Here is a 22,167-nt window from a genome sequence, read left to right as displayed (position 1 = left end):
TTAGGGAAGGTCAGGAGTAACGAGGGGGAAATAAATGCAAATTAATTGGTTGGTAATGAGGGGGAGCATGGAGCTCCAGAGGGGCTGAACATCATCCCTGGAAAGGGGGAACCCCAGGGCCTGCAGCGTCACAGGGTGCTCCGTGCCACGGGCAGGGGACATGGGACACTCTGGGACCTGCTGGCAGTGCCACCCTGGGGCAGAGACATGGGACACCCCAGGGCAGGGGACATGGGACACCCCAGGACCTGCTGGCAGTGCCACCCACAGGCAGGGGACATGGGACACTCTGGGATCTGCTGGCAATGCCACCCTGGGGCAGGGGACATGGGACACCCTGGGGCAGGGGACATGGGACACCCTGGGATCTGCTGGTAGTGCCACCCATGGGCAGGGGACATGGGACACTCTGGGACCTGCTGGCAGTGCCACCCATGGACAGGGGACATGGGACACCCCGGGGCAGGGGACATGGGACACCCCAGGACCTGCTGGCAGTGCCACCCATGGACAGGGGACATGGGACACCCCATGGACAGGGGACATGGGACACTCTGGGATCTGCTGGCAGTGCCACCCACGGGCAGGGGACATGGGACACCCACGGGCAGGGGACATGGGACACCCCAGGACCTGCTGGCAGTGTCACTGTTTGTGCACTGAAAAAACAGAAAAGCAAACAAACCCCTCCAAACTGCAGTTTTATTCCACAAAAAATATTAATTGACACAAGCAGCAGCAAATAAAAAATTCCCGTGGTCAGAAGCAAGGCCTGGGAAGGGCAAGGAGGAAGGGGGGCTGTTGGGATGGGCATTTGGGGGTCCCCATTCCCGGCTGCTGCAGGGCCTGGGGCTGATTCCCACCCCAGAGTGCCTTGATGGTGACAAAAGGCAAAAAACCACGTTGGGAGAATTGGCACTGGAGCAACTCCATTGATTAAAAAAAAAAAAAACACCTAAAAAAATTAAAAATATCAATTTTCACGTGTTGGGCCTGATTAGCTCTAAATATTTTATGTTGTTTTTTTTTTTGTTGTCATTTTTCCTTCTTGCAAAACAGCGACAATCACTGAAACCCAGGGATCCAGCTCAGCCCAGGCCCTTTCCCACACGGAATAAATACATGTATTTTTATTTTTAAGCTCTCACAGGAGGGATTAAGCGCCCGGCGCCAGAGCCGCCCGGCCGGGCTTGGCACGGCTCGGGCAGGACGTGGCGGAGGAGCCGCCTGTCCCTCCCTGTGCCGATCCTTCCCTCCGGGATAAAGCCCAAACAAGCCACTCGCAGAGCCAGGCACCACCCCCGCACCCCAAACCAGCCGGGGCGGGGGGGGGAAAGACCCAGATATCAGGATTATTTTATTTATTGTTTCATTTCCCATATAAACAGCCGTGAAAATGCCCCGGATTTTGGCCGTTCCCCGCCTGGGCGGTGTGCGCTGGGTGAGCCCCCCGGTTCCCGGAGCGCATCCCGGGGGTCAGCACCGGCTGCCGGTACCGGGAGCAGCGCCATGGCCGGGGCTGGCCGGAGCACGCGGCCGGGAATGGCCGGAGCGGCTGCGGACAGATGGCCGGAGGTGGCCGGAGATGGCCGGAGGTGGCCGGGGCTGGCCGGAGGTGGCCGGAGCGCGCTGGCAGCCGGGCAGGCCGTGACCACAGCACGGCGAGCGGAGCTGCTCGGTACTGCCAGAGCCGCTCGGTACCGCCGGAGCTGCCGGTACCGCCGGAGCTGCCGGTACCGGAGCCGCTCGGTACCGGAGGAGCGGCCGGAACCCCGCAGCAGCCGCTGCCTGTGCCGGTACCACGGAAGCAGCCGGTACCGCCGGGCCGCCCGGTACCGCGGAAGCAGCCCGGTGCCGCGGAAGCAGCCCGGTACCGCGGAAGCAGCCCGGGATGGCCCGTGCCGAGCCGTGCCGTGCCGTGCCGGCAGCCGGGATGGCCGGGAATGTGCAGGCGCTGCCCGGCCGGGATTGGCTGCGGGGAATGACGCCCAGCACAACAAAGGTGGAGTTGGAGAAATTCCATTAAAAAAAATTAAGAGAGAGAGAGAGAGAGAGGGAGAGGAGAGAAAGGGAGCGGAGGGAGGGAGGAGGGGAGGAAGCTGCCCCTCGCCCGCCCCGCCGGGCAGAGCCCCCCCCGCCGCCGTGTCCCGGGGCCGCGGGGCGGGCAGGAGCGCGGCCCCGCCGTGCCGTGGGGGCCTGGCTCGGCCCCCTCCCCCTCCCCAGCTTCCCCCCCCCCTTTATTATTTTTTTTTTCCCCTCATCTCTCTTTTTTCCCCCCTATTTTTTTTATTTTTTTTTTTCTTTATGCAAACGCCGGCCGAGGATTGTTGCACATGTAAGGAGATTTTTTTTTTTTTTTTCTTCCTCCCTTCCCCCCCCACCCCACCCCCCCCCCTCCTTTCCCTCCTCTTCTCCTTCCTCCTCCTCCTCCTCCTCTTTTTCTTCTCACCACAGTGTTGCAAAAGCAAAGAGCAATAAAAAACCCGGCGGAAAGCGGCGGCGGGGCGGCGGGGCTGGCGGGGAGATCCCGGCGGATCCCGGCGCGCTCAGCCCGGCTGATTGGAAGAGCGAACGCAGCGCCATGGAGGCGGGGGAAAGCGCGATCGTCTCTGCGGGGACTGGAGCGCGTCCACGCCCGGGGCCAGCGCTGCAGAGCTGGCCGCCGTTCAACCGCCGCTCCCCCGCCCCGGCCCCGCCGAGCGAGCCCCGAGCCCCCGCCGCCCCCCAAAGCGGCGGCCCCGCCGGTACGTGCCCGCGCCGGGGGAGCCGCCGCCGCCGTGCCCCGCCGCGCCGCGCCGTGCCCGCCGCCCGGGCTCGCCATTCGCCGCCGCGCCGCTCCGCCGGCGGGGCTGGAGGAGGCGCTTTGTTCCTCCCCGGGCTCCCGCTGCCGCCGCCGCCACCGCCGCCGCGCTCCGGGCTCGGTAAGGCGCTCCGCCGCCGCTCCGACGGGAACAGGGAGGGGGTCGCGCCCACCGGAGCGATTTTTTTTTTTTTTTAGGTAGATAGGTAGATTGATCGATATTAAAGAAGGGAGAATATATATATTTTTTTTTTTTAGAAAGGCTGGTTTCGCGCAGGCCCCGCGGGCAGGAAGCCGCCGCCGCCACCGCCGGGGCTCGCCCGCCTCGCCCGCCCGCGGGGGGCACCGCGCTGGGGCTCGGGGCGGGGGGCAGCGCCCGGCTCGGCGGCCCCGGTGTGCCCCCCCCTTCTCTCCCTCCTTTTTCCCTTCCCTTCCCTCTCCTCCTCCTCGCTCCCTCCCTCCTTCCCGCTCGCCTTCCCTCCCTCCTCCCCGGTGCCGCAGCTGGATTTCGGGGGCAGGCTTCCAGCGCTGCCCGCTTGTTTTTCCCGAGCCCGGGTGAGTCCCGCGCCGCGGCGGGAGCTGGGCGCCGCGCTCCGCCGGTGCGTGCCGGGGCTCGGCCGACCCCCCCCGCGCTCCATCTCCCCTTAACCTCGCTTTATCCTCTCTTTAGCCCTTTTTTCTCCTTATTTTCTTCTTATCTATATTTTTTTTTTTCTCTTCCCCCCCTCCTTTTTTTTTTTTTTTTTTTTTTTTTTCCGCCTTTCCCTCCCTTCCCTTCCTTTCTTCCCTCCGGACCGGGAGCGGGGCTCCAGCCCCCCGCTGGGTGGGTGGGTGTTTTGCGGGCTCGAGGAGGGGTCGCGGAGAGAAAAGAGGGGGGTAAGAAAGGGAAGGGAAAAATCGAGGGAAGGGAAAAGCGAGGAGGGGGCGGCGGTGGGGAAAAAGAGAAGGGGGGGAGGATCGGGTAGGAGCCGCTCCCCGGGGGTCGGTGCGGGGAGGTCGCGCTGCCCTCGCCCGGCTCGCTGCAGCTGCCCGGCCGCCCCCAGCCGGGCATCCCCGCCCCCCCTTCCCCCTCCTCCTCCTCCTCCTCCTTCTTCTCCTTCTCCTTCTTCTTCCCCCAGCGGCTCCGGCGGCGGGGTTGGGGCTGCGGCGGCTCGGTTAGAGCTCCCCCCCACACCCCCCCCACCCCCTCCAACCTCCTCCCTCCTTCTTCCACCACCACCACCACCACCTCCTCCTCCTCCTCCTCCTCCCCCTCAGCAGCCCGGAGAGGTGGGTTTGTCTCGGCTTTATAACCGCGGGTGGAGGGGAAGGAGCGGCGGGCGGAGGCGGGCGCAGCCCGGCCATTGTGTGCCGCGGCGGAGAGCGGCCGGTAACGATGGGGGGGATGCGGGGGGGATGCGGTCCGGGGGGGGATGAAGCAGCGCATCGCATCGCTCCGGGGCACCGCGGGTGCGGAGAGGGGCCGGGGGAGCGCGGAGCCGAACTCGCCCCCCGAACTCGCCTTCCATTGTCTGCCCGGGTGTTGTTGGAGGGAAAGAAAAAAAAAAAAAAAAAAAAAATAGGGGGGGGGGGCTCAGCTCGCTGGCGCCCGGGTGGGAACCGGGGGCGGGGGAGGCGCCGCCGGGGCCGCCCGCGCTCGGTCCCACCCGGTTCCTGCTGCCTGCTGGAGGAGGAGACTGGAGCTGGCCGGCGGCGCAGGGCATGTGCGGGCTCCCCGCCTCCGCCCGCCGGCCCGGCCCCTTCCTCCCCCGCCTCCTCCTCCTCCTCCTCCTCCTCCTCCTGCTGCTGCCGCTCCCCCCTCCCGCGCGGGATCCGGTGCCCCCGCCTCCGCCCGGGGGGATCCCGCGCCCCCTCCCCGCGCCCCCGGGGATCCCGGTGCGCGCGCACCGCCCCGCCCCGCCATGGTCCCGCCGATCCCTCCCCCTGTGGCGATCCCGCCTCGCTCCGCACTCCCCCGCACGCTGCCCCCCGGTTGTGATCCCCCCCGCCACCGCTGCCACCCCCCGGGCGATCCCCGCTGTCACACCGCCCCCGGGGCTGGGCTTGATCCCACCCCGGGCGATCCCTCCGCCGGCCCCGGGGGTGGGCCTGGGTCCGCCCCTCTCGGGGGTTGATCCGAGCCTGGAGCGCTTCCCCCCTTCCCTTCAGGGTTCCTCCCGCCCCGGGCGATCCTCCGGCCCACGCTGGTGGGGTCTGCTCGCCCCGAATCCACCCCCAGGTGATCCCCCAGAGCCGCTGTCCCTCCGGCGCTCCCGGATTTGTCCCCATAGGGCTGGCCGGCATTTGTCCCCACTGGTCCCGGATTTGTCCCCACTAGTCCCGGATTTGTCCCCACTAGTCCCGGATTTGGCCCCTAGTCCCGGATTTGTCCCCAGCATGGCTGGCCGGAATTTGTCCCCTGTAGTCCTGGATTTATCCCCACAGGGCTGGCCAGGATTTGTCCCCACTAGTCCCGGATTTGGCCCCTAGTCCCGTATTTGTCCCCAGCAGGGCTGGCCTGGGATTTGTCCCCTAGTCCCGGATTTGCCCCCACAGGGCCAGCCCGGATTTGTCCCCTAGTCTCGGATTTGTCCCCACAGGGCTGGCCAGGATTTGTCCCCTAGTCCCGGATTTGTCCCCTAGTCCCGGATTTGTCCCCACAGGGCTGGCTGGGATTTGTCCCCTAGTCCCGGATTTGTCCCCACAGGGCCAGCCCAGATTTGTCCCCTGGTCCCGGCTTTGTCCCCACAGGGCCAGCCCGGATTTGTCCCCTAGTCCCGGATGTGTCCCCAGCAGGGCTGGCCGGGATTTGTCCCCAACAGGGCCAGCCCGGATTTGTCCCCACTGCTCCCAGATTTGTCCCCCCAGGGCTGGCCCGGCCCCGGGCCTGGCAGGCCCTGCAGCCCCGCCGTGGTTCCAGGTTCCCCGTTCCAGGTTCCCTGTCCCAGCTCATCTCCCCGGGGCCAGCCCGGATCCTCGCTGGCTCTGCTCCCCGGGCTGTCCCCCTGCCCTGCCGGGTGATCCTCCCTCGGACACAGGGCCTGGCTCTCACAGAGCCTTCCCCAGGCTCCCCAAGCCTGGATTCCCCCCGGGCCCAGCCTGGCCCCAGGCCCGGGGCCTGCTCCCCACCAGGCCCGCGGCCTGTCCCTCAGGGGATCCCCGAGGCCTTGGCTCCCCCAATGGAATCCCCAGCGGGGATCCCCCCGGGCTGCCGTCCTGCCACACTCCCACCGAGTTTTGGGGTGTCCCTCCCTGCGTTATCCTGCCCCATGGAGCCATAAGATCCCTCTGTCTGAGGGAATTCTTCCCCAGAGCCCCCCCATTGAAATACCTTCCTTCAGGTTGTTCTCCTCCCTCGAGACACCCCTGAATTCCCCCGAGGTCCCCAGATGCTCCCCAGCTCCCTTAGATCTGGGGAACACCTCTCTTCTCCAAGCACGTTCCCACCTCTGGGGAGGATTTTGCTGGATCTGTGGTGGGCCTTCCTTTGAAACCCCCATTTTGCAGTGGGGGGAGTGAACCCTCTTAGGGAATATCCCTTGGAGCCCTCTTGACTCAGATCCTCTTGACTGTGGGTTGTTGGATCCTACCCACCCCAGGGAACCTGGAAATTTACTGGGATCCCTCTCAGATCCTACCCTCACCTTGGGGACAGACCTGACCCTTCTCCCCTGACCAGAGTGGTGCTCACATCTCCATCAGGGATCCCCATTCCTGCAGCTCTCCCCAAACCTCACGGGGACGGGTCCTGGGGGTACTCCAGCCCCTCGTTCACCAGGGAATGCAGAGGATGGACGGATGGATGCCTGGATCAAGTTCTCCCCGTTAGGATTTGGGCCCCCCCATCGCAGTGGGGATGCCTAGCAGGGTTCTCCCTTTCCCTGCAGAGCCGTGCGGGAGTGATTTCGGGAAGAGGGTGAGGAGGGAGCCGGCGGGACCGTCCTGGGCACAGGCAGGTGGAGGATGAACGGCGAAGCTGAGTGCCCTGCAGACCTGGAAATGACAGCTCCCAAAAACCAAGGTGAGCCCCTGGCAGCCCCCCGTACGTGCCGGTGCTCCCAGAGGAACTCTGCTGCCACGGTTAAAAATAATAATAATAATAATAAATAAACCTCAGAGCAGCCCTTTTCTCGGAGGGATGGCAGAGGAGGAGGAGGGATGGGGGATCTGTGATCCTGGCTGGGATTGAGGCAGGGGGATCTGCCTCTCCGAGTTCTGATCCATGTGGGGAACACACACACGGAGCACACGGATCCCTGCTCCCTTGGGGCACTGGAGTTTTGGGGGGATTGTGAAGGGGGGGCTGGCACAGAGGTGCTGCCCTCCCTGCTCACATCTGGGCTGCATTAAAAGCTGAGCTCTTACCTTGGGCCTCCAGCTTCCAGACCCCGGCATGACATCAGAGCTTCGACTTTATTGGAAAAGGGGCAGGAAAACACAGGGAAAAAAGAAAGATGTTTATTTAGGGCAGCTGGCAGGGCTCTGCTGTTCCACCCCTCAAAACCCCCCTGGGTCCCCCAAAGCTCTGGAGCACTGCCCAGCCCCTCACACCTGCCCGGTGCCCCCCGTTTTCCTCCTTCCTCGCTGCAGCCGGGGTCGTTGCCTCGAGCGAACCTGGCTGGAGCACGTGTCCTTCTCCGGGGCTTGAGATGGATTTAATTACACCGGGGCAGCTTTCCTAATATAGACCCGGCCCGGCCGGTGCCAGGAGAGCCGGGATAAATCGGTCCCAGGGCACAGACAGCCCCATTCATCCCGGTGGGCGAGCGCCGCAATTCCGGCGCTTTCCAGCGTGCCCCGGGTTCAGGAAGGGGGAGCAGAGGGGTGGAGGGCTGAGGGTGGGGGTGCCTGCTGTCCTCACCCTGCTGCCAGCGAGGATTTGAGGATGTTTCCACTGTTTTTTGTGTATTCCACTGTTTTTATGTATTCCTTTGGGATGTGGTTGTTCCGGCTGCCTGCCAGTGGGGGGTTCACGCAGGGCCAGTGGTCTCCGGGTGTTTCTGCATCTCAGGGGGAAACTGAGGCACTGGGCTTGATGGGGGCAGGTCTGGGGGTGTCTCATTCCCTTCTCGTCCCCTCTGGATTTTTGTGGCTGTGCTGCTTTTGGTAATTCCTCTTGATTTCTGCAAATGAAGTTGGCACCGGCTCCCCAGCGCTGTTCTGCCTCATTGGTCCTTGCCTGGGAGGCCTGGAAAGCGGATGGGGAAAACAGGATTTGGGGCTGTGTTCTCCCTTCCCCAGCTCTGCAGGGAATGGGGGTTTCCCATCTCTTCTGCCTCTTCACGGTGTTTTGGGATGAGGCCAGGAGCGTGGAGACACACCCCAAGCCACCAGGCCCTCACTTTCCAGGCAGGCTCGTTCTGTCTTCTCCCTCCAATTGAGGTCTGGCTGGATCCTAAACTGTTCCTGCCTTAATTCCCAACCAGGCTGGTCCAGGAGGGGAAATGGGATGGGCAGTCCCATCCTGGCTATGCTCCCTTTAACATCCCTTGCTTGGATTTGGGATTCTGGGGGAACTGCCCTTGCCCGGACTCCTGCACGGTGATTTTCCTCATGTTGGGTCTTGAATGGAGGGAGAGCCGCAGCTGGGTGTTTCTGGGATGTTTCATTCCTGGAGATGGAGGGAGAGATGCTCCACTCAATCCATGACAAGCCACTGTGTCCCCATCCCTTCAGGATGTCCCACTGTGTCCCCATCCCTCCAGGATGTTCCCCTGTCCCCATCCCTTCAGGATGTCCCCCTGTCCCCATCCCTCCAGGATGTTCCCCTGTCCCCATCCCTTCAGGATGTCCCACTGTCCCCATCCCTTCAGAATGTCCCACTGTCCCCATCCCTCCAGGATGTCCCACTGTCCCCATCCCTTCAGGATGTCCCACTGTGTCCCCATCCCTCCAGGATGTCCCACTGTCCCCATCCCTTCAGGATGTCCCCCTGTCCCCATCCCTTCAGGATGTCCCACTGTGTCCCCATCCCTTCAGGATGTCCCTGTGTCCCCATCCCTTCAGGATGTCCCTCTGTCCTCATCCCTCCAGGATGTCCCCCTGTCCCCATCCCTCCAGGATGTCCCCCTGTCCCCATCCCTTCAGGATGTCCCACTGTGTCCCCATCCCTTCAGGATGTCCCCCTGTCCCCATCCCTTCAGGATGTCCCTCTGTCCCCATCCCTTCAGGATGTCCCACTGTGTCCCCATCCCTTCAGGATGTCCCCACTGTCCCCATCCCTCCAGGATGTCCCACTGTCCCCATCCCTCCAGGATGTCCCCACTGTCCCCATCCCTTCAGGATGTCCCACTGTGTCCCCATCCCTTCAGGATGTCCCACTGTGTCCCCATCCCTTCAGGATGTCCCCACTGTCCCCATCCCTTCAGGATGTCCTCACTGTGTCCCCATCCCTCCAGGATGTCCCCCTGTCCCCATCCCTTCAGGATGTCCCCACTGTGTCCCCATCCCTTCAGGATATCCCACTGTCCCCATCCCTTCAGAATGTCCCACTGTCCCCATCCCTTCAGGATGTCCCACTGTCCCCATCCCTTCAGGATGTCCCACTGTCCCCATCCCTTCAGGATGTCCCACTGTGTCCCCATCCCTTCAGGATGTCCCCCTGTCCCCATCCCTTCAGGATTTCCCACTGTGTCCCCATCCCTTCAGGATATCCCACTGTATCCCCATCCCTTCAGGATATCCCCCTGTGTCCCCATCCCTTCAGGATGTCCCCACTCTGTCCCCATCCCTTCAGGACGTCCCCCTGTCCCCATCTCTGGGGCGCTCCATGTCCCTTAGGCACTCCAAGCACCTCAGCCTTCACCTGGCAGAGATGTGAGGCAGGGAATGCCGTGGGATCCCGGGTGCCCATCCCGGGATGAGGCAGCCAGGGCTGTGTGGGCGTGTGGCTTCGGGCTCTGCTCCTCCTCCAGCCCATCCCCAGGGAATTTTCCTTCCGCTCCCAGGCCCCGGTGCGTTCCCGTGTTTGCAGAGCACCCTGGGCAGTGCTCCCCAGCTGGAAGCTCGGAGCAGGCAGGAATTCCCCTGGCAGGTCCAGGGCTGGGATATCCTGCCTGCTGCCTGCCCCAGCACGGTGCTGCTGCCCGGCCCGGCCTCACGGGCGCTCCAGGGATTTGCCACGTGCCCATCCCACCGTTCCAGCAGCACGTTCCTGTGGGAGCTGGGGGTGTTGGGGTGACATGAACATCATCCCTGCACTGTCAGGGACTCCTCTGTGGGATGGGGGAAGCTGTACCAGGCTCTGCCCCTCCTCACTTTGTGCTCTGGGAGCTTTGACCTTGGCAGAGGTCACCGTGGAGCTGGGCCCAGGTGATCACAAACCTCTCTGAGGCGCAGGAAAAGCAACGCTGAGTTTCCCACTTGCTCTGGACACATCTTTTCCACTTTAGAAAGTGGTTTCTCTGCTTCCTGCTCGACTGGAGAGCTCACTGCTCCCATGTCACTGCGGGGTAGGAAATACCCCGTGCTCCCGTGCAGCACAGCCAGCCCTTATCTGATGGATTTCTGGGATGAGCGAGTCGCTCTGGTTTGCACCGAGTGGAATTTCTAGCTTTGCCCAGATTGTCTTGGCCCACAGAAAGTTGCTCGAGGGTGGTGGAAACAGCCACGTCCCTTTGATCTTTAATCTCGAGAGGCAGCGTGGGGAGATTACGTGTCCTGGCGTGCGGCACGCTGGGAGCTGCAGTCCCGGGATCCTGCCGGGAAGGGAAGGGAAGGGAAGGGAAGGAGAAGGCTCCCTGGCCCTGGCTGACGCCGTTTCTCGCTGCTCAGACCGCTGGTCGCAGGAGGACATGCTGACCCTCCTGGAGTGCATGAAGAATAACCTGCCCTCCAACGACGGGAGCAAGTTCAAAACCACCGAGTCCCACCTGGACTGGGAGAAAGTGGCTTTCAAGGACTTCTCAGGGGAGATGTGCAAGATGAAGTGGATGGAGATCTCTAATGAGGTAACTGACAGGGTGCCAGTGTCCTCCTGCCATTCCTGGGGCTGTTGGAATTGTCTCTGGGTGCCCAGATCCCTTGGCCATTGGTGCCAGCACCATCCTGCTGCTGTGACACCCTGAGAGGGGCTGGGATTCTCATTTTTGGGGTGGCATTACAAAACCCACTGGGTTTCTGCTCTGTTCACTGCTCAAGTCTTTGTCTCTTCATTTCCTGCACAGGTGAGGAAATTCCGGACCCTCACAGAGCTCATTATGGACGCTGAAGAACACGTGAAGAACCCTTACAAAGGCAAAAAGCTCAAGGTACTGGGCAGGAATTAGGCTCAGTCCCTAAAGGGTGACCCCACACTGCCCAGGATGGGGGCCTGTCACCCCTGTGGCACCTCAGAGCCCCTGCCAGCCCCTCCCTGCCCGTGGTCCCGGTGCCCAGCTGCCCCCAGGCTCTGGAGGCCGTGGTGCTGGGCCTGGGCCAACTCCTGGGTACATTTAATATGGCTGGCTGTGCTGCTGGCAGCCTGCAGCCAAGTTTAGCTCCAGAGGGGCCGGGAGCTGCTGTCCTATTCCTGGCTTTCAGCTGGGTGGCCCTGAGGAAGCTGATGGTCCATCCCTGGGAGCTGAGTCCCATCCCCTGTCCTGCCCCAGTGTCCCCTCTTGCTCTGTGACAGCTCTGGGTGGCTGGAGGCCGCTCCCAAGGCTCCCACAGCAGTTCCCCCCTCCTTGCCTGCCCTGCCTGGATCACCAGCAGGGCTGGATGGAGGCAGGTCCCCCCAGGACTGGGCAGCCTTGGGTTTGGCTGTGCCCCAGTGGTGCTGTCAGCTCCAAGCTCAGTGTCCTCCCCTCTGCTGTCTCCCCAGAAACACCCCGACTTCCCCAAGAAGCCCCTGACTCCCTATTTCCGCTTCTTCATGGAGAAGCGAGCCAAATACGCCAAGCTTCACCCCGAAATGAGCAACCTGGATCTCACCAAGATCCTGTCCAAGAAATACAAGGAGCTTCCCGAGAAGAAAAAGGTATGGAGGGGGTCAGCAATCCCCTTCCCACCGTGTGTGTGTGTGTGCTGGGCTCTGCTCAGCTCCTCAGTAAAACCAGAACTCAAGCTCTGCCTGGTGAGGGTTTAGCCCAGCTCTGGATGGGACAAGCCAGGTGTTCCTTTAGTCCTGTCAGACCTGTAAGACTTCCTTGGCTCTCCCTGTCCTGGTTCCCAGGATCTGTGGGGTGGAGGCTGGTTGGGTCTGTCCGTGTGTCCGACTCTTCCTGACGGACCTGGGTGGTGACTTTGCCCTTGGGTGGATCTGTGTTTAATGCCAGGCTTAAGGCACACGCCCCTCTGTGCCACCCTGACCTGCTGAGGGACGCAGGGACAGGCTCTGGGAGATGCTGGCAGCAGAGATCTGCCCACCCTGGGGGATGCCAGAGCCTGGCAGGGCTGTGGGGGGGCCCAGCTTTCCCAGGAGAAATCCAGGATACAAAATCCTGCTTACCCAGAGAGGGGAGGTGTCCAGCTGCTGGAAACCCCCTGCAGGACATTCCATGGGCTGGGCAGCCCCTGAGTCCCTGTGGGCAGTGGGATGCCCCAGCCAGGTCGGTGGGGATGGATCTCCCTGCCCCTTCCTGGTGCTGACATCCCTCTCCACCTCTGTGGTGGCTTTGTGTCCCCAGATGAAATACATCCAGGACTTCCAGCGAGAGAAGCAGGAGTTTGAGAGGAACTTGGCGAGGTTCAGGTGAGCAGGCAGCCCCTCCCCTCCCTCCTGTATTTCCCCAGGCCCCTCCAGGCAGATCCAGACTCCCCTGCTGTGTGTAGCTCGCAGAGGAAGCCCTGATGGGCTTTTGTCTTGAGGAGAAGAGGGAATTCAACAAAAAGAGAGCGAGGAAAAGGTGTCTGAGAGCATCCCTCCAGCTGAGAGGCTGGATGAGGGGGAGAGTGGAGGGCCACCCGTGCTCTGGGGTCTGTGGGGTGGGGACAGGAGCCCTGCCACCAGCACTGATAAAAGCTGAAGTGTCCCCCAGTCACTCCAGACCTTCCCCTTGGATGTCATTGCTGTTTCCAGGCAGATCCTGGCATTCCCAATGCCCTGCTGCTGCTCCAGGGGTGCAGCTGAGCTCAGAGATCCCTGTAGCCAATGCTCCCCAAGGAGGGACAAACTTAAATCTCTCCTAAAACCCTCCTGCTCTCGTTGGGGACCCCCCAGGCTCAGCCCTGCAGTGACAACCACCCCTTAGCAGGCAGGTTTAGGGGTGCCCTCCTTGCCTCTGCCACCTCCCTGACGCTGTCCCTTCCCCACCTCCCTGCCTGCTGAAGGGAAGACCACCCAGATCTCATCCAGAACGCCAAGAAATCCGACGTCCCTGAGAAGCCCAAGACCCCCCAGCAGCTGTGGTACAACCACGAGAAGAAGATCTACCTGAAAGTGCGTCCAGATGTGAGTACGGTGGGTGGGAGTGAGTGCGAGTGTGAGTGCTGGGGGGTCCTGGACCCCGCTGCTGGGGGGCAGGAGGGGGAAGGGAGAGAAGCATTTTAGGGGGTCGGGATGGAGGACACCACCAGGAGCTCCTGGACCCAGGTAAGGAGGGGCTCTGCACACCTGGAAGAGGCTCAGGATCCAGCCCCCACTTTTTTGGCAGGAAGGGGTGACCACAGCTTGAGTCAGGGCAGGAAAGGATTCCAGCACAGACATTCACCTCTGGCCATGCCCCCCATGCCCACACACGCCGTGGGTGCCGTCAGGCCCCACCAGGCCACGCCATTTTTTTTGCCATTTTTTCCATATTTTTTCATTCCTATTTTTTTTTTTTTTTTTGGATTTTTCCCCTCTGCCCTCACCTCTGGCTTTGGGTTTTCAGGCCACCACGAAGGAGGTGAAAGAGTCGCTGGGCAAGCAGTGGTCTCAACTCTCGGATAAAAAGAGGCTGAAATGGATTCATAAGGCCCTGGAACAGCGGAAGGAGTACGAGGTAGGGAGCAGCCCCGCCCGGTCCCCTCCACACTGGTCCCAGCGAGCATCCCAGCCCCGCAGGGCCTGTCCCAATAGCCAGCTGGGGTTCAGGCAGGTCCTGGCAGGTCCCTAGTGAGTCTGAGCCCTGCCTCTGCAGGCAGGCAGCAGCGTTAGGGGCAGGCAGAGCGTCCCCAGGCGCAGGATTAGGGCGATGGTTGGCTTCTCTCTCCTCCTCCTCCGGCCCCCAGGCGGGGGTGGCAGCCCCTCTGACCGCTCTGTACCCCACAGGAGATCATGAGGGATTACATCCAGAAGCACCCGGAGCTGAACATCAGCGAGGAGGGGATCACCCGCTCCACCCTCACCAAGGCCGAGCGGCAGCTCAAGGACAAGTTCGACGGACGACCCACGAAGCCACCCCCGTGAGTCCACGGCCGGGCTGGGGGCTGGTTCCTGCCAGCACAACCTGGGCTCTGCTGGGCTTGGGCAGCCCAGATAACTTCAGGGAGCACAGACACACTGGGTGTTTATAGGATGAATTTTTTCACGCCTGTGCAGGTGGAGTCACCACCCCTTGGAAGAGTTCAAAAAGTGTGGATGTGGCACTCGAGGACATGGTTTAGTGCTGGGCTTGGCAGTGTTAGTTAATGGCTGGACTAATGATCTTAGAGGGCTTTTCCAGCCTTAATGATTGCATGACTCAGTGATGATGCCTTTAAGCCAGACCTTAAATCAAATACACATTTTAGGGAGAATCTGAGCAAGGTTTACAGTGATACTCTGGTTTTTGGGGGGTGATCCAGCACAGGCACTTCACTTCCTTGCCTGGAACAACCCAGCTAGGGGGTTTTGGGGAGGCTTTTAGCACCAAGCCAGCTCCACAGGGGCAGATTTTCCCTAACACTGGGTCCCCCTGTGGGTTTTTCAGGAACAGCTACTCCCTGTACTGCGCAGAGCTGATGGCAAACATGAAAGACGTGCCCAGCACGGAGCGGATGGTGCTGTGCAGCCAGCAGTGGAAACTGCTCTCCCAGAAGGAAAAGGATGCCTACCACAAAAAGTGTGACCAGGTGAGTGGCTGAGGATGGGCAGGTGGGGGGAGAGGCAGTGCTGTGGGGAAGGAACAGTGGGATGGGAGAGTCTGGGCTGCAGATATCCCTGGAAATGCCTCAATTCCTGTGCTAGTCTGCATCACTGATTGTCCCTGAGGTCCTTGGTCACCTCCCTCGGTCCTGTCTCCTGTGTGGGACAAACAGATGGTGCAGCTGGGGGGTGCCAAGGGGTTGGGGCTGGGGCAGGGTTGGAGTGAGGGCTCTCTGTGTAACCACACGTCTCCATCCCCCTCCAGAAAAAGAAAGATTACGAGATCGAGCTGCTGCGCTTCCTGGAGGTGAGTGAGGAGGGGGTGCTCAGCCATCAGGTGCTGCAGATCCCAGATCTGGGGATGGGGAACATCCCAGATGGCTCAAATGGGGAGCTGCCCTCTCTGCTCCCCCAAATTATGTCTGGGCCCTGTGCAGATGGGTGCACACAGCTTTGACCTTCCAGCTGTGCTCATGCCTGTCCCAGTGTCTGCCAGCAGAGCTGGGGTGAGCAGAGGGCTGGAGGGGAGGGCAGGGTGTTCAGAAGCTGTGGCTGTGCAGCCTCTCACTTCCTTCCCTGGGGCGTGGGCGGGGGAGCTGCACCGAGGCCACCCCGGCCCCATCCCCTGCGGATGTGACGGATGTGACGCGGCCCCGGCTGCGGCTGCAGGGCCACGGGCGGGAAATCCCAGGGCTGTGCCCCATCCAGACACCTGCCCACCTGCTTTTACTGAGCTAGGGGACAGGGACACTGCCCAGATGGGGGTGACAGCGTGGGCACCCCCAGGCTGTGCATGGGCAGTTCTGACTGGGACAGGGTTTGGATCAGGACACCCGAGTGCATTAATTCCCCTTCCCCAGCGTCCCTATTCCTCAAAACCTCATTAGCACCGGGCTGTCTAACCATGTCCCCTCCTGTGCCACCCAGAGCCTGCCCGAGGAGGAGCAGCAGCGGGTGCTGGGCGAGGAGAAGATGCTGGGCAGCAACCGGAAAGGGGCGACGAGTCCTGCGTCCAAAAAATCCTCCCCAGAGACCGGCAAGGTGGGAGCAGCCCCGGGAGGGGTGGGGCAGCACCTGCCACAGGCTTGGGAAGGGGTTGTACATCCCAAGGGGCTTTGACACCCCCTGACAGCCCCGTGTGCCCCCAGGCCAGCTCAGAGAAGCCCAAGAGGCCCATCTCAGCCATGTTCATCTTCTCGGAGGAGAAGCGGAAGCAGCTGCAGGAGGAGCGGCCGGAGCTGTCGGAGAGCGAGCTCACCCGGCTGCTGGCCCGCATGTGGAACGACCTCTCCGAGAAGAAAAAGGTTGGTTCCATCCCCGCTGCTCCTGCGGGCATCTGGGGCAGGCTGGGGGATTGTCCTGTCCTTGTCCTGCCCCTGGAGCATCACAGTGCCCTGTCACAGTGCTGGCACTGAGGGGACACCGCTGGCCGTGCCTCCCCTTCTCATTTTGGGGGGTCAAAACCCACCAAAAAAACCTCAGAGGGCCCTTGAGCCTCAGTTCCAAGGCTTTGGTGGTTTTGCTGAGATGGGGTTGGGGCTGTCAGTGCTGCTGGGGGAGCTGTTTGGGGGCTGTACCCCCCTCACCCCGTGCCCCCCGTGCCCCCTGCCCAGGCCAAGTACAAGGCTCGGGAGGCAGCGATGAAGGCGCAGTCGGAGAAGAAGCACGGCTCGGATAAAGAGGAGCGCGGGAAGCTGCCCGAGTCTCCCAAAACCGCCGAGGAGATCTGGCAGCAGAGCGTCATCGGGGACTACCTGGCTCGTTTCAAGGTGAGGAACAGGCTGGGAAAGGGGCTGGAGGTGGGACCAGCAGAATTCCTGTGTATTTCTGTGTGGCTCTCACCCCTGGGTTGGGCTGGGAGGATGGGGGGCACAGGGGGAGCGGTGCCCCAGCAGCAGCACCCCGATGTCCCCGGGTTTTTGGGGTGCACCTGAGGCAGGGTGGTGGCTCTGTCCCACAGAACGACCGGGGCAAAGCGCTGAAGGCCATGGAGGCCACCTGGAACAACATGGAGAAGAAGGAGAAGCTGATGTGGATCAAGAAGGCGGCGGAGGATCAGAAGCGATACGAGGTGGGTCCCTGCCCTGCCCTGTCCTCGCTGTGTCCCTGAGCCAGCTCTGCCCCTCTCCCTGACCCTTTCTCTCTCTCTGCTGTGGCTCAGAGGGAGCTGAGCGAGATGCGGGCCCCTCCGTGCTCCACCAACTCCACCAAGAAAATGAAATTCCAGGGAGAGCCGAAGAAACCCCCCATGTGAGTACCTGGGCTGGTTCTGGCTGTGCTGCTGGGAAGAGCCACAGGAGGGAGGGTGGGCTGGACCCTGCTGTGGCTGGACAGGGGTTGTGGACACTTGGGATGTCTGTACCCGCTGTCCCAGCCTAGCCCCTGCTCTCTCCCTGTGCAGGAACGGTTACCAGAAGTTCTCCCAGGAGCTCCTGTCCAACGGGGAGCTGAACCACCTCCCCCTGAAGGAGCGCATGGTGGAGATCGGCAGCCGCTGGCAGCGCATCTCCCAGGGCCAGAAGGACCACTACAAAAAGCTGGCAGAGGAGCAGCAGAAACAGTACAAGGTGCACCTCGACATCTGGCTCAAGGTGGGTGCTGGACCCTGGTGGGACATCCCTTGATTTGGGGGCTGATGCTTGGCGTGGTCTCTGTTCCCACCCCTCCTCCGGAAACCATTTTGTGACATTTTGTAACTGAAAAGGATAAAAGTTACATACGTGAGGAGGTTGTGCCCTGTGTGGAGCCCTTCCCTGCTCCATCCCCGTTCTGTTCCCTGACTGTGTCCCTGTCCCCACAGAGCCTCTCGCCCCAGGAGCGTGCTGCCTACAAGGAGCACATTTCCAACGTGAGTATCCAACGTGCTGGGATCCCAGGGGGCTGGAGTGGGATGGGGCTGCCAGAACTGGGGGCTTGGGGGGCAGGATCAGTGCTGGGTGAGGTTTGGATGAACCCCTCCAGTGGGGATGTGTCCCCATGACAGCTCAGCAGTGGGATTTTCTCTGGGCTGGGAGTTTGGGGGGCAGGATCAGTGCTGGGTGAGGTTTGGATGAGCCCCTCCAGCGGGGATTTGTCCCCATGGCACTCAGCAGTGGGATTTTCTCTGGGCTGGGGGCTTGGGGGGCAGGATCAGTGCTGGGTGAGGTTTGGATGAGCCCCTCTGGTGAGGATTTGTCCCCATGGCACTCAGCAGTGGGATTTTCTCTGGGCTGGGGTCTTGGGGGACAGGATCAGTCCTGGGTGAGGTTTGGATGAGCCCCTCCTGTGGGGAATTGTCCCCATGGCAGCTCAGCTTTGGGATTTTCTCTGGGCTGGGGCCTTGGGGGGCAGGATCAGTGCTGGGTGAGGTTTGGATGAGCCCCTCCAGCAGGGATGTGTCCCCATGGCACTCAGCAGTGGGATTTTCTCTGGGCTGGGGGCTTGGGGGACAGGATCAGTGCTGGGTGGATGAGCCCCTCCTGTGGGGATGTGTCCCCATGGCAGCTCAGCAGTGGGATTTTCTCTGGGCTGGGGGCTTTGGGGGGCAGGATCAGTGCTGGGTGAGGTTTGGATGAACCCCTCCAGCGGGGATGTGTCCCCATGGCAGCTCAGCAGTGGGATTTTCTCTGGGCTGGGAGTTTGGGGGGCAGGATCAGTGCTGGGTGAGGTTTGGATGAGCCCCTCTGGTGAGGAATTGTCCCCATGGCAGCTCAGCAGTGGGATTTTCTCTGGGCTGGGGGCTTGTGGGGCAGGATCAGTGCTGGGTGAGGTTTGGATGAGCCCCTCCAGTGGGGATGTGTCCCCATGGCAGCTCAGCTTTGGGATTTTCTCTGGGCTGGGGGCTTGGGCAGAGCTGAACTCGATCCCTGAAGGGTTTGGTTGTGTTCCCACAGAAACGCAAGAGCATAGGGAAGATCCGGGGGCCCAACCCCAAGATGAAACCCACGATGCAGTCCAAGTCGGTGAGTCTCTCCCAGGGGAGCAGGGCCCATCAGAGGGAACCCACACCCCTCCTTTGAGCATCCCTTGTGCTGCCAGCTGCCTACCCTGTCCTCGAGACCATAACCCTTCCCCAAATCCTTGTCCAGAACCCATCCAGGTTTGGGGTTTGGACCCCTGGTACCCCCTCAGGGACCCTTTTGGTGCAGTTCTCAGCATGAACAAGGAAAGGTGTGGGGTTGGGAATCCCTGATCTGCCCAGTGTGGGCAAGAACCCAAAGGGGGATTGCCAGTGTGATATATGTTATAATTCATCTATAACACCAGGGATGGGGTGGGAGCTGCACCCATGGGTGTGGAGACCCAGGCACTCACCCAGCCCCTCCTGTCCTGTCCTGCAGGAGTCAGAGGACGATGACGAGGAGGAAGAGGAGGAGGAAGACGACGATGAAGATGAGGACGACGATGACGACAACGGCGACTCGTCAGAGGAAGGCGGCGACTCCTCGGAGTCCAGCAGCGAGGAGGAGAGCGAGGACGGGGACGAGGTGAGGCCGTGGCACGGGGAGGGCACGGGGCCCCCCTCACCCTCAGATAGATCCGTGGTGAGGAGCCCCCGGGGAGCAGGGGGACACGGGGAGGACGAGGGCAGCAGGATCCCCCCGGTGCTGCCGGGGAGGGCGCGAGGAGCAGCCGCGGGGTGCAGTCAGGAGCAGCCTCGGGACTGAGGGGGGGTGTGCAGAGCCCCCAGTGAGCAGAGAAAAATCTCCTGTCTCTTTCCTGGTGGAGATACTGAGTCTGGTCTCGGCTCCGTTTGCGCCAGTGTGAATGCCGAGTAAGTCACCAGAGTCAAAGCTTTACACCGGTGCAACTGAAATCAGACTTTGCTGGATGGCGCTGGGGCCAGAAACCGTGTCCGTGCCTTGTGCTCGCCACCGGACAGGTGAGGTGTTTGCACCCCCTCGCTGGTCTCAGCTCACGCCTCTTCCTTCCCTGGCTTTAGAGGGGGGAAACTGAGGCACGAGGCGGCTCGGGCAGCCTCCCTCGGATCGTTAGCGAGGCAGTGGCAGAGGTGAGGGCAGGACCCCGAGCGCTGCTCCCCCCCGAGCTGAGCCCTTGCAAACTCACTCCTGGCTCCTGCCCCGCGTCCTTCCTCCTCCTCCTCCTCCTCCTCCAGCCCCGGATCCCCGGGGGCAGCGGTGGGAGGGTGGGGGTCACACCCCCGGGGAGGGTGAGCAGGGGACAAGGAGGTGACAATGCACTAACCCCGCCCTGACCTCCCCCTCCTCTGTGCCAGAACGACGAGGATGATGAGGATGAGGACGATGAGGATGAGGATGACAACGACTCGGAGGGCAGCAGCAGTTCCTCCTCCTCCTCGGGGGACTCCTCCGACTCCGACTCCAACTGATCGGCCAAGCTCTTCGTAAAGTCGTTTGGTGTCTCGGTTTCGGTCCCAAACCCCCCCTGCGGCCCCTCCGGATCCTTCCTCCTCTTCCTCCTGCCCCCCCGTGGGACCCCGGCGTGGGCAGCGGGGGCCGGGGGGACCCCTCCGCCGAGCTCACACTACGGAGGGGGATCAGGGGCTGCTTCCCCCAGGCTGGGGGGCGAGGAGAGAGCCCCCCACCCCTGCCCCCCGCTTTACTCCTGAGGGGAAGCGATTTTTTTTTTCGGAATTTCATTCTTCCCAGGGGGGTGTCTCTCCATCCCTACCCCCACAACCCCCTCGCTACCAGCTCTGGACTTTCTAGAAAGAGAAGAAAAACACACAGGAAAAAAAAAAGAAACAAACAAACCCAACAACACCCCCCACAACCTTTTTTTTAATTAAAAAAAAACCCCAGAAATGGGGAGAAAATCCCCTCGCCCCTCCGGCAGCGGGCGCGGAGCACGAGCCGAGGGGCTCAGGACTCAGCCGATGGGACGATGCCTCCTTTGCGACCCCCCCCCGCCCTCCTGGGGGTCCTGCCCACCCCCCAAAAAACCCCTTGTACAGTCTGGAAGCTGCCCCGGGAGCTGCGCATCCACGGCACGGACGGGAGCGGGCGGTGCCCGGCGGGACCCGGGGATGTCCCGGGTGTGTCCCGGGTGTGTCCCGGGACACCGGGGAGGGGTCGGTGTGTGTGTGAACGTGTGAGTGTGTGCGGGGGGGGGCACCGGGGCCGCCCCCACCCGGGGCTGGCGGCTCAGCGTGACCAAGGTGGGGGGCGCGGGGTCCCCCCGCTCTGTTGTCGGTGGTTGTTGTGCCGTTGTATTTTTTTTTTTTTTTCGTTTTTTTTTTTCTCCTTTTTATAAAACGAGAAAGATCCATCTTTTATTTTTCATTTTCCCCCCTTCTCCCCCCTTTTCCTTGCCCTCCTCCCTCACCCCCTCATTTTCCTGTGTCTCTGCTGAAGCTGCTCCTCTTCCTCCTTCCCAAATCCTGGGGCGGGGGGGGGGACCAGAGCTCCCCTTGCCCAGTCAATCCCAGTTACCACCAGTTCATGTCTCACCCCCCCGGGCCGTGCTGTAAATATTGGTGAGGTTTGGGTTTATTTTGGGGGGGGTCAACGCCCCCTTCCCCGGGAGGGGACCGGGGTGGGTGCAAGGGGGGCCTGGCAGGGGCCCCCCCCTTTTTTTAAGCAGACACGAGCACCAGCAATCCCACGGCAACCCCCCAGGTCCCCCTTCCCCAAAACCCACCCAGTGTCACTGGGGACCCCCCAGACCCCCACTCTATTTGGGGAGGGGGCTCAAGGTTTGTTCTTTGTGTCCCCCCTCCCTGGGATTTGGGGAAGGGGGACCTGGGGGTTTTTTCTCTCCAGGGCTGTAATTTAGCCATTTTTCTCTCCACCCAAAGCCCTGCAGGGCTGGGGGGGTTGGAGGGGGGGGGGTCCCTGCTGCAGGTTTGGGTTTTGAGGGGAGTCCCCCCCCACCCCCAGCTCTGTAACCCCCCCCCCCCGGCTTTGCTGCTCTCAGCACCCCAAATCCAGCCCCCCAGCACGGCACCGGGGAGGTGGGGGCAGCACCCCTCGGGTTGGGCTGAATAAACACCATTTCGGGCAAACTGCCCCCAAAGCTGGGCCGAGGGGCGCGCCCGGGTGCTCCCGCACGGACAATCCCCCCGTGTCCCCCGGGACCGGGGCCCCCCAAAAACCCAGATGGTGTCCCCACCCCCTCCCCGTGTCTGTCTGTCCGTCCCTGTGTCCCCCTCCCGCTTACCCCAATCCATTTGGGATTTTTCCTTTCATTTTCTTCCCAATTTTTAATCGCCACCCCTCCCAAAATCCCCTAAGGGGAACCCCCCTCCCCGTCCCTTTTTTTCTGCTGAATGTACCCAGCACTGTCGTGTTTTAGTGGATGTGTTTTTAGTACAAAAAAAAAGACAAAAAAAAAAAAAAAATTAAGCCCCACCTTTTTTTTCCCCCCACCCCGACCTTTTTTTCTGTTAAAAAAAAAAAAAAGGTAAAAAAAAAATATGAAATAATAAAAAAGAAAAATTCTTACAGCGCCGACAATTTGGGAG

The 22,167-nt window shown here is 61.8% G+C and overlaps 1 protein-coding gene across 9 annotated transcripts; it reads left to right on the top strand.

Moving 5' to 3' along the window:
• Nucleotides 1-2,268: 2,268 nt before the first annotated feature.
• UBTF (upstream binding transcription factor) lies at nucleotides 2,269-20,456 on the top strand. Of its 9 annotated transcripts, none has more exons than XM_033078969.2 (22): nucleotides 2,269-2,335; nucleotides 6,667-6,800; nucleotides 10,553-10,728; nucleotides 10,945-11,028; nucleotides 11,580-11,735; nucleotides 12,385-12,449; nucleotides 13,028-13,148; nucleotides 13,570-13,680; nucleotides 13,950-14,083; nucleotides 14,590-14,731; nucleotides 15,010-15,051; nucleotides 15,672-15,785; nucleotides 15,893-16,048; nucleotides 16,358-16,513; nucleotides 16,705-16,815; nucleotides 16,906-16,994; nucleotides 17,146-17,335; nucleotides 17,545-17,592; nucleotides 18,617-18,685; nucleotides 19,064-19,210; nucleotides 19,486-19,605; nucleotides 19,960-20,456. In XM_033078969.2, exons 2-22 carry the CDS (start codon nucleotides 6,743-6,745, stop codon nucleotides 20,071-20,073), a joined length of 2,403 nt encoding a protein of 800 aa, XP_032934860.1. In that variant the 5' UTR covers nucleotides 2,269-2,335; nucleotides 6,667-6,742; the 3' UTR covers nucleotides 20,074-20,456. The 9 variants fall into 9 exon arrangements, with proteins under 9 accessions (XP_032934860.1, XP_032934863.1, XP_032934866.1 ...); XM_033078972.1 differs by lacking the exon at nucleotides 2,269-2,335 and adding an exon at nucleotides 2,835-2,921; XM_033078968.2 differs by lacking the exon at nucleotides 2,269-2,335 and adding an exon at nucleotides 3,250-3,355.
• Nucleotides 20,457-22,167: the final 1,711 nt, after the last annotated feature.

Source organism: Catharus ustulatus, chromosome 23 (genome assembly GCF_009819885.2).
Source record: "Catharus ustulatus isolate bCatUst1 chromosome 23, bCatUst1.pri.v2, whole genome shotgun sequence".
In the NCBI taxonomy this organism is placed as follows: Eukaryota; Metazoa; Chordata; class Aves; order Passeriformes; family Turdidae; genus Catharus; species Catharus ustulatus.
The sequence above is the reverse complement of the archived record's forward strand: the minus strand, read 5'-3'. Positions and strand labels throughout refer to the sequence as shown.